The sequence below is a fragment of the Salvelinus sp. IW2-2015 genome, linkage group LG4q.1:29 (assembly GCF_002910315.2).
Source record: "Salvelinus sp. IW2-2015 linkage group LG4q.1:29, ASM291031v2, whole genome shotgun sequence".
Taxonomy (NCBI): Eukaryota; Metazoa; Chordata; class Actinopteri; order Salmoniformes; family Salmonidae; genus Salvelinus; species Salvelinus sp. IW2-2015.
Genome location: NC_036842.1, coordinates 79,564,385 through 79,578,301, shown reverse-complemented (window position 1 = coordinate 79,578,301; position 13,917 = coordinate 79,564,385). Strand labels below are relative to the sequence as shown.

Below are 13,917 nucleotides of genomic sequence, written 5' to 3'. Positions count from 1 at the left end.
GCGTTCTCTATCGGCTTTGGAGGGCGGTAGATTGTTTTAGAAAGCCGTGAGCGTTACATGGGGACTCTAGACTCATGTCTCGGTAAGTATCCCATGAGTAGAGATTTAAACACAGTGGTGTTACAGGTAACGTACTATAGCTGACGTCAGAATCTGTTCAACACAACGGCTTGCCTGTGTGATAGCAGGGAGAACAGTCTATGACTAGGGTGGCTGGAGTCTTTGACAATTTTAGGGCCTTTTCTGACACCGCCTGGTATAGAGGTCTGGATGGCAGAAGCTTGGCCCCAGTACGTACTGGGCCGTTCGCACTACCCTCTGTTAGTGCTTGCGGTCAGAGGCCGAGAAGTTGCCATACCAGGCAGTGATGCAGCCAATCAGGATGCTCTTGATGGTGCGCTGTAGAACCTTTTGAGGATCTGAGGACCATGCCGAATCTTTTCAGTCTCCTGAGGGGAAATAGTCGTGAAGAGGGCACGACAAAACCTGTCATGTGTGCTTGGATCATGAATCAGTTTGTTGGTGATGTGGACACCAAGGAACTGGAAGCTTTCAACCTGCTGATGAGCTTTGAGGGCACTATGGTGTTGAACGCTGAGCTGTAGTCAATGAATACCATTCTCACATAGGTGTTCCTTTTGTCCAGGTGGGAAAGGGAAGTGTGGAGTGCAATAGAGACTGCATCATCTGTGGATCTGTTGGGGCGGTATGCAAATCGGAGTGGGTCTAGGGTTTCTGGGATGATGGTGTTGATGTGAGCCATGACCAGCATTTCAAAGCACTTCATGGCTACAGACGTGAGTGCTACGGGTCGGTAGTCATTTAGACATGTTACCTTAGTCCTCTTGGGCACAGGGACTATGGTGGTCTGCTTAAAACATGTTGGTATTACAGACTCGGACAGGGAGAGGTTGAAAATGTCAGTGAAGACACTTGCTAGTTGGTCAGCGCATGCTCGCAGTACACATTCTGGTAATCCTTCTGGCCCTGCGGCCTTGTGAATGTTGACCTGTCTAAAGGTCTTACTCACATCGGCTGCGGAGAGCGTGATCACACAGGTGCTCTCATGCCTGTTTCAGTGTTATTTGCCTCGAAGCAAGCACAGAAGTAGTTTAGCTCGTCCGGTAGGCTCGTGTCACTGGGCAGCTCTTGGGTGTGCTTCCCTTTGTAGTCTGTAACAGGCCCTGCCACATCCGACGAGCGTCAGAGCTGGTGTAGTACGACTGTATTAGACTGTGTTTCAAAACAAGTAGAGAGAATTTTCATAGAATCAACCTCAAATATTTCCTCCCAAGAGCCTTTGATCTTGATACTAACACAAAGTGCATTTGCATGCAATACAGTATTTCTCCCTCTTTCTCTCCCTGTGAGAGACAATTCAAAGGGGGGAGAGATTCAGAACCATTCTGCAACCCAGAGCGAGAGAGAGTGATAGAAAGAGAGATAGAAAGAGAGAAAGAGAGTGAGATAGAAAGAGAGAAAGAAGGGTGAGAGTGAGATAGAAAGAGAGAAAGAGAGCGCGAGAGTGAGAGAAAGAGAGATAGAAAGAGAGCGCGAAAGAGAGAGAGCGAGCGAGCGTGAGAGAGAGAGAGCGAGCGAGCGAGAGAGCAAGAGAAAGAGGGAGAAAAAGAGCGAGAGAGAAAGAGAAAGAGAGAAAGAGAGAGAGAGAGCAAAAGAGGGAGAGAGAGTTTGAGTTTTAAATAATCTTTATTGGGTCTGGGAACCCACAAAACTATAAAAACTCATACAAAACCATAGTTACACATCAATTAAAAACACAGCACCAAATCCTCCTCCACAGTAACTAAACACAACAGACTCTGAATACCCCATGTATTCATAAACAGATCCATATTGTTAACCAGTTTGTAATAGGCAAACTCAACCCTCAGTCTCGCTGCCAACATTCCCTCCAGCATTCCCACCACATCCACAGACCCCTGTCCCCAAATACTGTTCTTTTGGGTCTTCCATATTGCTAATTTAGCTGCCCCTAACATAAAATTAAGCAAAATACCTACACCCCTTCGACTAAACCTGTAGTTTAGCCCAAATATAAACTGTTGGGAAGAGAAAACCTCTCCCAAAGCTGAGAACCAAGAAGTGATCAGGTCAATCATCCCGACCAACCTGGGYCACTGTAAAAACAGATGTGCCAGAGTTTCAGACTCAGCACAGAATGAACACCCTTCCCCAACTGTCGGATCCAGGTGTACCAGATGCATATTGGTGGCTATGGCTCCATGTATTATCCTCCATTGGAGGTCAGCTGTCCTTTTTTCAATAGGCAGTTTGTATAAAGACCGCCAACAGCCTTTTGGGGATGCATCTGGACCAAACACACCCGCCCACCTCGTCGATTTTACCCCTTCCAGGGAAGAGGCATGGGACACTTTTACACACATTTTGTACAGGGCCTTCTTTCCCACCTCCTTGAACTCCCCCAGCTCTGGGGTATCGAAGGAAAGCAGCATCCCCACGTCCTCCTCGAATGACCACGCCGCAGCACTAACAATCAGTGCAGGGAACACATAATCCAGACCCTCCTTCCACTGATCAGAATTGGAAGTGTCAGTGACATACTGCAGATGAAGTACTGGCAAGGAATCACAGACCTCAGCTACGACCTTCCTCKGTAGGCGAGATGACCGGATCTCCGCTCTTTCTCCCAGCTCCTCCAACGATCTGCTCCTGCTCTGCATCAGATGACCCAGCTTAGTACACCCCACGCTTAACAGGCATGAACGTAGGCTGGCTGAACCCAGAACACGGGACTGGATGGCAGGATTGTAAAAAAGAGGCTCTTCAAAAAGCCACATCCCTGGTGGCATGCCGGCCTTACGGGACTTGACAAGAACTCTCRAAGCCTGCATAACAGACTCATAAAATGGAGTCAGGCCAGACAAATCACCCCCCTCCAGCTTTAAGAGGAAAGGGTGCTTGTCTAAGCCCAAACAGCCCYCTCTCCTCATRAATGTYTAGGCTGTGTCGACCCAGCTAGAACCGTCACTGTACAACAGTCTCTGGGCTGCTTGAAGTCAGAAAGCCATGATCCTGGAAGAAATGTCCACCAGGCCTTGCCCACCCTCGTGCAGTGGCAGGTACAGGGCTGCAGCTTTAATCCAGTGTTGTCCAGACCAGAAGAAATTGACAAGGGTCCTCTGAAGCTCTTGTATCAGACCCCCCAGTGGCTGCAAAATCATTAGTCTGTGCCACAGGGTAGAGGCAGCAAGATTATTAGCTACCAGTACCCTTCCCCTATAAGACAGCTGGGGTAGCACCCATTTCAACCTTGACAGTCTGGCACACACTTTCTCCACTACACCCTCCCAGTTCTTTTTCTGAAATACATCAGAGCCCAGATAAACCCCCAAAGTCTGCTGTGACAGCAGCAACAAATTTCCTCAAGCGAAAACGCTTCTTCTCACTCAGCTGGTCTAACCCCACCATCTTCTGTAACATCACAGCTGACCTCACAAACTTATCAACATCAAAAAAAATCTGCCAATTTGACAGATTTCCCAAAAGACTGATCCAGGAACTCATTTACCTCCTCTAGATTGTAAATTGAGTCATTACCAGCTGCTATCTATCAATAGAGATATCCATATCCTTCTCCTGATCCTCCTCAGCTGAGGCCACAGACCCCTGACTCCCTTCTACCACATCCCTCTCAACACTCCCCACTTTGCAGCCCATCACTCGTACCAGGCATCTCCTCCACTACCTGAGAGATTATCTCTACATGAACCCCCTCCTGTACCCCAGCACTCGTACTGGGCACCTCCTCACCAGTCTGAGGAAATGGCTCTTCAGATCCATCCTTACCTTCTACAACAATATTTTTCTGCTGCATAACATTTCCCTCTGGTACAAGTTGCAACTCCGTGCCCTTAACACGGACAACTTGTTCCTCAGCAACAGGTGCTTGTGGCTGCTCTACCGCTGTCGGCCCACCTCTCCCTACATCAGTGGGTCCAGGCGTTACGAGGACCACCTGCGCCCCTCCCTCTGCCTTCTCCCTTTTCGGTCAAGCATATCGCTTATGGCCAACATCCCCACACTCAAAACACTGTTGACTACCCGTACTAGCATAAGCCATATACAGTCTGTTGTCATACTTGACTTTAAACAATAACTCCAAAGTCGGCTCCGGTGAGTCCAAAAACAAATACATGTCGCCGAAACGACATAACCTTTTCAACGCTGGGGTGTTTGCAACCCAACGGGACAATCTTAATTGAACTTGCGAACTTCCCAAACTGCAATAACTCGCACCTCCAATAGCTCATTGGGAATAAACCGCGTACATTCGAAATCATTACCCTTGGTGACGGAGAAAAAAGTGCCGTAACTTGAATAAACATTCCTTTAAGAAGTACGCCATGCTCAAGCATACGATCTACAAGGCGCTCTTCTTTAAGAAAGACCACCACCGCTTTATTCATCCGTGACGCATAAACAACATTCTCATATCCTACCTTCTCTCCTACGGGGACCTGAAACCTACGGGGACCTGAAACTCCTTCTCTCCTGAAACACACCTAAAGCCGTGCCGAAGTGACCACCACCAAAACCAGGGTAATTTCGACATGAAAAACAATATACTTAATTCTACCACAACAACTAAATAAAAATAATGATAACCTTAATCATGCATAGGAAGAAAAAAAAGATAGCACCAGAAAAAGAAACGTAAAGAAAAACCAAGATATCTAACTCTACACAACCCTCGCACTCACATAATTCCCAGCATGCACCTAACACTCCCAGCATACAGAAAGAGAGAGAGCGAGCAATAGAAAGAGAGATAGTAGAAAGAGAGGCGAGAGAAAGAGAGAAAGAGAGTGAGATAGAAAGAGAGCAAGAGAGATAGAAAGAGAGCGTGAAAGGAGAAAGAGCGAAAGAGAGCGAGAGAGAGAGCGAGGAGAGTGAGCGAGAGAAAGAACGAGAGCGAGTGAGAGAGAGCGAATGAGCAAGAGGCGAGAGGAGAGAGAGAGAGAGAGAGAGAGAGAGAGAGAGAGAGAGAGAGAGTGAGCGCCAGAGAAAGAGGTGAGAGCGCCAGAGAAAGAGTGAAAGCGAGTGCCAGAGAAAGAGTGAGAGAGAGGGAGAAAGAGGGCGAGAGAGAGAGAGAGAAAGATAAAGAAAGAGAGCGAGAGAGAGAGATAGAAAGAGAGATAGATAAAGAGAGCGAGAGAGAGAGATAGAAAGAGAGATAGAGAGAGAGAAAGAGCGATAGAAAGAGATAGAGAGAGAGAGAGAGAGGTCATGCAGAAGAACAGCTTCTGACTTGTTCTAACTTTCTAGTTGTTAAGAGTGAGATTAACACGATTAAACTAGCAAAAAAATTATAGGTAATCAAATTGTACAACTGAAAATCAACACCGTAGGAAAAAATTGACAGAGTGAGTTAAAAGACCAATCTTAATCGTGCTAGCTAGACAAATTCAAATCTGTCAGCTAGCTTACTTCTATCTCCAACTGTTTACTGGTGATAACCATAGCAACAAGTCCACAGGCAGAGCTAGCAGAACCAGCAGCAGCAGAGACATAGACTCCCACCCTTTTTTGAATTTCCAGCAGAAATCAAATCAAAGAAGGGAAGAATCAATTTTAAACACAGAATTCTGAGGGAGAACCCGGAAACTCTCTTTGCTGACTGCTCATACAACAGGACTGTTACACAGTTATTTTACACAGACCACACTACTGCCTGGCATACAGCTGTAACCAGGCATTTCAGCTATACCACAAAGATAGGCATCTACAAGGGAAGGCAAATCCACATTTTTGAGGACAGCAAGAAGGACCAGGAAAACAGGTTTCTGACAGTAAACATGTACCAGAACGGCACTGTCATGGTCCAGGGCAGTGAGGCTGCACTCCGCTCTTTTGTGTAGGACTTCCCCACCCTAAGGAAGATAGTGGAAACCTCTCACCTCACCTCAGGCACCCCAACAGCAGGAACCCAGGCCCAGAACTACACCCACACAACAGGTCTATCCTCCCCCTGCCTGCCTACAACCACCAAAGCCAAGACTACACTACCATCAGCCTGCTGAGAGAGGCTGGCTCTGTTAGAGGTATGGGTTACTGAGCTAAAGGAGCAGCTCCTCAGCTACACCACCTCGAGCCCAGACACAGAGCTTCTACAGGACCAGATCAACCAGTGCAGGACCAGGTTAAGAACTCTGTCCAGGAGCTACGAGAGAGCCTTACCACAAAGCTTGAGGAGGTAAAGGCCACCATGAGGAGAGAGCCTTACCACAGCGCTTGAGGAGGTAAAGGCCACCATGAGGAGAGAGCTGGTGCAGGTAAAGGAGGAGATGGCAAAGGAGTTGTCTGTCATCAAGAGGGTGCTGCAGCACAGAGAGCAGACTGTAGAGACTCCTAGAGAGAAGCTGCAGCCCCTCACCACCCCTAACAACCCCACTGACCCACCTTTACCCACAATCCCCCCCATACCGACAAACCTTTACCCACACCCCCAGTCAACAAGGAGGCTCACATGGGGACACCTACTACAGACACACCCCCACACACCTCTCCTTGTACACAGGCCCTGTGTACCCCAGCAACAGACCGTAAACCCACTACTCTGGTAAAACCCACTGAGGTGGCCATCCTCATTGACTCAAATGGGAAATTCATCCAAGAGGATAAACTCTTCCCCCACCACAAGGTGTCCAAAATATGGTGCCCAAAAACGCAGGATGCACTCCACATCCTGTCCCAGCCTGACTTTGGCACACCAGGCCACATTATTATTCACACCGGCACCAACAGCCTGCGAGAGGAGCAGGAGAGAGTAGGCAGCCTGGTCAACAGAGTAGCAGAGAGGGCCTCTGAGCGGTTCCCCAACTCCCACATCACCATCTCCACTCTGCTGCATCGCAAAGACTTTCATCCCCGTACCATTCAGAAAGTCAACGCTGACATCACCAGAGGGTGTGGCCTACTCCCGAATGTGCACGTTGCTCACCACCCAACAATCACCACAGAGCATCTGTACCACTCCCACCTGAGGAAGCAGACAGTAGGGATGTTTGCCAAGTCTCTAAAGGAGGTGGCACTTGGTAGACAAACACCCCATGCCTCACTGGACAGAGGACCACCCAGAGACCCCTACCAGACCACTACCAGACCAGAAAGAAAGCGCCACGGACCAGACCTGGCCCCCCTCCACTCCACAGGGCCCAAAAGCAGGACCAGTGCAGCTACGCAGATGTCGTCAGAGGACAGGAGAACCCTGTAGGATTGACTGAGATTAAACAGCTCCTRCAATACATCTACACTAAACACGCACACACAAGGACGCATGCATGCACACACATATTGTACAAACAGTTTTCTTGTTCAATGAATAGGAATATATAAACTCAGCAAAAAAAGAAACATCCTCTCACTGTCAACTGCGTTTATTTTCAGCAAACTTAACACGTGTAAATATTTGTATGAACATAACAAGATTCAACAATAGAGACATAAACTTAACAAGTTCCACAGACATGTGACTAACAGAAATGGAATAATATGTCCCTGAACAAAGAGGGGGTCAAAATCAAAAGTAACAGTCAGTATCTGTAGTGGCCACCAGCTGCATTAAGTACTGCAGTACCATCACCTCTGGTGAGACAAACCCGCGACTCGTCAGTGAAGAGCACTTTTTGCCAGTCCTGTCTGGTCCAGCGACGGTGGGTTTGTGCCTATAGGCAACATTGTTGCCGGTGATGTCTGGTGAGGACCTGCCTTACAACAGGCCTACAAGTCCTCAGTCCAGCCTCTCTCGGCCTGATGCGGACAGTCTGAGCACTGATGGAAGGATTGTGCGTTCCTGGTTTAACTCAGGCAGTTGTTGCCATCCTGTACCTGTACCGCAGGTGTGATGTTCGGATGTACCGATCCTGTGCAGGTGTTGTTACACGTGGTCTGCCATTGCGAGGACGATCAGCTGTCCGTCCTGTCTCCCTGTAGCGCCGTCGTAGGCGTCTCACAGTCATTTCCATTGCAATTTATTGCCCTGGCCACATCTGCAGTTCTCATACCTCCTTGCAGCATGTCTGAGGCACGTTCACACAGATGAGCAGGGACCCTGGGCATCTTTCTTTTTATGTTTTTCAGAGTCAGTAGAAAGGCCTTTTTAGTGTCCTAAGTTTTCATAACTYTGACCTTAATTGCCTACCGTCTGTAAGCTGTTAGTGTCTTAACAACCGTTCCACAGTTGCATGATCATTAATTGTTTATTGTTCATTGAACAAGCATGGGAAACAGTATTTAAACTCTTTACAATGAAGATCTGTGAAGTTATTTGGATTTTTACAAATTATCTTTCAAAGACAGGGTCCTGAAAAAGGGATGTTTCTTCTGCTGAGTTTATCACATTTGGTTAAAACTGAAAAAATTACTTGTATTGACAGAAAAAGATGTGTGCCTTTGTGCAATATATATCCCCCCCTCAGAATCCCCATATTACTCAGAGGAGATCTTCCCCACCCTTGAGGAAGASACGTGCCATTTCCAGGCCCAGGGAAATGTGCTCATCTGTGGGGACACAAATGCGCGCACAGGAACACTACCTGATCTAACGAGCACACGAGGGGACAGCTTTATTACAGGCCATACTGTTTCTAACTGTCTTCATCTCCCCCATAGAAACAACAGTGACAGCACCATCAACAAAAACGGAAGGGATCTGTTGCAGCTCTGTCGAAGCCTGGGTCTGTACTTTGTCAATGGTAGGTTACGGGGGGACTCTTTGGGGAGATTCACCTATTGCTCACCTCTTGGCAACAGCACAGTAGACTATATGATTATAGACATTGACCCTTTCTCTATCAGCTCATTCACTGTCAAGCCACTAACATCTCTGTCTGATCACAGACAAATTACATTGTTCCTCAAAAGAACAGACATGGAAACAACCACACATCCACAGCCCAGTAAGCTGGGAAAAATCTGAAATTCATACAGATGGGTCCAAAACAGCACAGAAGAATACCAGAAAGCAACCTGGAACCAAAATATCCAAACACTTTCTGGACACCACATTCACTCACAGTAAAGAAGGCATCAATCTAGCAGTAAAAAACATCAACTATATATTCAGGCAAATGGCAAAAGAGTGGTTAGTCTCCACAATTCAGAGGTTAAATGCCTACTCTTCGCAGATGACCTATGCCTGCTGTCACCCAGTAAACCCCAAAAAGACTAAAATAATGATTTTCCAGAGAAGATCCAGATCTCAGGGAATTAGACCAAAGTCCTCAATTGGTACAAAATATATAGAGTACTGCACACACTACAATTACTTAGGTTTAAAAATAAGCTCAACTGGACACCTTAATGATGCAGTGAATGAACTGAGAGAGAAAGCAAGCAGGGCATTCTACGCCATTAAAATACAAATTCAAATTGAAATACCTATTAAAATTTGGCTAAAACTAACTGAATGTGTCATTGAACCAATTGCACTTTATGGCAGCGAGGTGTGYGGTCCACTTGCAAAACAAGATTTTACCAAATGGGACAAACACCCCATTGAAACCCTGCATGCAGAGTTCTGTAAGATTATCTTACATGTCCAGAGGAAAACTACAAACAATGCATGCAGGGCAGAATTAGGCCAATATCCACTAATAATAATAACACGAAAAAGAGCAATTAAGTTTTGGAAACATCTAAAATACTTTGACCKCCTCTCATATCATTACCAAGCCCTGCAATATCAAGAGCTGAGCAAAGAAAAGACAGTCCCCTCATTCAGCTGGTCCTGGGGCTGAGTTCACAAACCTGTCCTACTAATACACTGAAGCCTCAGGACCAGAACATCCAATCAATCAGAATAAACCAAATTACAACACAGTCAAAACAAAACTACATTGCTTATTGGGAAACACAAGCACAAAGCAAAATGCAGTGCTATCTGTCCCTAAATTGACAGTACACCGTGGCTAACTGCATTTCCCGGCAAAATGTTAAAAAATAAATAAAACAATTAGAGAGTATCATTTCCCCAAATATGAAACCCTTATTCAAGGTTTCAAAGACCTCTCTGATGAGAATAGGGTACCTGTCCTGTTGGGGGAGGACGCAGAGAGCGGTGGGTTGGCAGCGCACTACATTGCTGCCTGCCATAAGTTGAGGGACAGTGTCTGACAGGGAAATGTCCTCTACTGTATGCTTATTGTTATTGTTCAATGTATGGTTCTTATTATTTTAATATTGTAAATATCCAAAGTAAGCTTTGGCAATATGTACATTGTTACATCATGCCAATAAAGCAAATTGAATTGAATTGAAAGAGAGAGAGAGAGAAAAAGAGAGAGAAAGAAAGAGATAGAGAGAAAGAAAGAGATAGAGAGAAAGAAAGAGAGAGAGAAAGAAAGAAAGAAAGAAAGAGAGAGAGAAAGAAAGAGAGAGAAAAAGAGAAAGAGCGAGAGAGAAAGAAAAAGAGAAAGAGAGAGAGAAAAAGAGATAGAGCGAGAGCGAGAGCGAGAGCTAGAAAGACAGCGAGAGAGAAAGCAAGAGAGCAAGAGGGTTGAGGCTCTTGGAAGGGGACAATATTACCAGGCCATACCATGCTGGGCATATGGCAAATTCAAACCCTGGGGAGTCTAGAGCAGTACCATCTGGTCTCTCTTCTCCAGGGTCAGCAGTTTGATAATAGCTCAAGTACAGTAGGGATTGTTCTACTCTGCACACAGTGATAAGTGAGAACTTTTCAAGTGGCAAACTTCAATTTTCTTTACAAACCAGTGGAAATATATATTTGTCTAGATATCGTTGGTCATTTTACTGTAGGAGAATAAAGAGAAATGGCATTCGCAAGGAAGAGTACACTGACTTTTACTTATGGGGATAAGTTTTCAAAGAACTGAATAGGGACAGCTAAATATAGACAGAAAGGGTCTTATTAAAACCTAAGAGGTTAGTGTGTGAGGGAGAGAGAGAGCGTGGTAGTGTCTTACCTTGTGGTCATATAGTCCCCTTGGTGACCTGTGGAGACCGAGGGGAGAAAGGGGAAGGGAGAGAGAGGATGTGAGATGAGACATGGGACCTTTCCCAGAGGAGCCTGCAGAGCATTGTGCACACGCTCAGTAAAGCATATGCAGCCCAGCCATCTGCCCACAACCACTGGCTTCATGGTGACGCACACAATGACACACAATGACTCACACACAGTAACACACACTTATACTTTACCTGCAGTAAAAAAAGAAAGAACACCTGTCCAAGCACACACACACACACACACAACCTTCACTCGCAATTTTACCTTCACATGCAAAAACGCATGTTTTCACAAGTCAAGAAACTCCAAATCCCTCAAATTGCTCCTAACAAGAGGTTAAACTTTAAACCTGTGCTCATCCACTATGCACATGGACAGGATCCGACCTGTCAGGGTAACACCAGGGTGGGGCTAGCTTTACCTATACCTACTTAAACACACTCACCGACATTCACTGTAGCAGGCAGGAGTCCATGGCTAATTATTATCAAAGTTCCCATTCTCTTCCTCAACTCCCTGTACAGCCAACAGATTGACTGAGACTGACAGATTTAGACTACCCGAGAGCTTGCTGCCTGCATTGTTAGCTAGTTAGCTAGCATTCAGCAGCAGCTCAGTGTTGACAGTAGCTTAGTCAAAGGCCTTGAGGAGATCCCACCAATGTAGAACACAGTGAACCCAGCCATAATAGTCATACCACGCTAATGCTGCCAGGCCATTAAGCTAACCACTAATCAATCACAACAGCACAATCCCTTTAGCTCTGACTTGGCTCGCTAATGCTGAGGTTAGCATCTCTGTTGTGAGGCCTGATGGAGAAAGTAGCACAATGGACATTTTACCACAGAGGTTAGATTGAAGTGGACAATTTTAGAATCAACCAAATATGTTTTTAACGGTTTCTAATTAGCTCTACAGTTCTAAAGCACTGCACTTAGTTTGGAATGTGCATGCAATCTTTCCCTTTCATTTATTCAGGAGTTCCTTTACAAACCCACACAGACAATAGCGGAGACGTTCAGTGTACCATTTCATACATATGGAAACCTGCTTAGATCACAACTCAGCCAAACAGACAGAAGGGACATACAGACAGAGGAGTCAGACAGATACAGACAGATAGACTAACTAACCAACAGACGGACAGACGGGACCGCCAGACAGGAAGTAGGCCAGCACAATGTGAGTCTCTTATCCCTTACCTTCTCCCAGAGTCCTCTTCAGTAGGTCGTGCTTGGCCTGCAGTTTGGAGATGAGATTGCTGCCCTCCAGAAACTCCCGGAATTTCTGTGGAGAATTCAGAGTGATTACTAGGGCTGATGAGCCAAGTAAGCGTTGCCTGCCCTTAAGAGACCAATCTCTGATAAGGCAGCCAAGGGCAAAGGACAGAACGACAACGCYAGTCTTTTTAAAGCTTTATCGCACCATGTCCATCTTTAGACAGCCAGGAGGACAGAAGAAGAGAAAATAGCCTAACCGCTCACTAAGGAAGAGATATTTTTGGAGAGCTTTGTTTCTGAGAGTTAAAATGCCAAGAGAGGGAATACATATGATATGCAGCATTTTAGAGCTCTAACAAATCCCTAGAAATACAAGCACAGCTTCTGTTCACATTCCTCAGATAGATTACAACTACAAGACCATGGATCACAACCATCCAAACTAGTCAAAATCCAATGTATTCATTTCCTAGCCATCTATCAACAGCAGGTTCCACAGTGACTGTCAGTCTGAATTTAAAGTCAGCAGGACTTACTGAACGTGTCCAATAAGAAACTATAGTTTTTGCTTTCCATTGCAAAACATTTTGCTRTGTTTTGCTACTACAGTATGCACATGAATATGACCCTGCCCAGTTCTCTACAGTCATAACCTGGAGGTTACCAATAGGGGGCGCTCCACTCACCATGAAGTAGAACTGCTCTGTCTCCTGCTGGTTGGCCCTCCGTTTGGCGATACTGGGCTTGCTGAGGTAGGTCTCCGACACGGTGGACTTCACCGACTCGGTGGAGCGGCTGTGGTGGAAACACTCGGAGACGTCATAGTCCTCGATGGTCACCATGTCCTGGATGGTCGTCAGGGTGGCCTCTGACGTCTTCTTGATCTGGAGGGCACCCAAAGAGGATCGGAGCTTCAGGACCGGTTTACAGTGTCACAGGTGTAAACACATTCAAACACATTACACTGTCATTTGTTTTCCCTCAAGTACTCACTCAAGTTTCCCCATCCGGCTCGAAGGACCAGTGCTCAGTGACGACCACTGACCAAATGACCCCTGAACTCCTAGGCAGTAAAATGTGATAAATGCATGGCTTTCTGACTGCCTTTCGTTTCACACTCATATGGACAATTTGCATGCACTCAAAAACAATAGAGGTGGAAGGATGGTAGGGATGAAAGAATAGAGGTGGAGGAAGGTAGGGATGAAAGAATAGAGGTGGAAAGATGGTAGGATGAAAGAATAGAGGTGGAAGGAAGGTAGGGATGAAAGAATAGAGGTGGAAGGGAGGTAGGGATGAAAGAATGAGGTGGAAGGATGGTAGGGATGAAAGAATAGAGTAGAAGGGATGGTAGGGATGAAAGAATAGAGGTGGAAGGATGGTGGGATGAAGAATAGAGGGAAGGAAGGTAGGAATGAAAGAATAGAGGTGAAGGATGGTAGGGATGAAAGAATAGAGGTGGAAGGAAGGTAGGGATGAAAGAATAGAGGTGGAAGGAAGGTAGGGATGAAATAATAGAGGTGGAAGGAAGGTAGGGATGAAATAATAGAGGTGGAAGGAAGGTAGGGATGAAATAATAGAGGTGGAAGGAAGGTAGGGATGAAAGGTACTCAGTCTCAGGCTTTTAAAACTAATTTCCATAGTGGCCACTTCACCGTCAGCCCAAGTGCTTTTCCAGGAGCTTAT

The 13,917-nt window shown here is 46.1% G+C and overlaps 1 protein-coding gene across 5 annotated transcripts in view; it reads right to left on the bottom strand.

The window, feature by feature from the left end:
- Nucleotides 1-13,917, bottom strand: part of LOC111962591 (SLIT-ROBO Rho GTPase-activating protein 1) — a 179,368-nt gene that overhangs the window by 53,331 nt on the left and 112,120 nt on the right. For all 5 annotated transcript variants that reach the window (XM_023985765.3, XM_023985766.3, XM_023985767.3 and 2 more), the window contains exons 9-11: nucleotides 12,918-13,115; nucleotides 12,214-12,298; nucleotides 10,968-10,995 (exon numbers count right to left, since the gene is read on the bottom strand). In XM_023985765.3, the coding sequence (XP_023841533.1) occupies nucleotides 10,968-10,995; nucleotides 12,214-12,298; nucleotides 12,918-13,115 (311 nt within the window). The remainder of the gene's footprint in view (nucleotides 1-10,967; nucleotides 10,996-12,213; nucleotides 12,299-12,917; nucleotides 13,116-13,917) is intronic.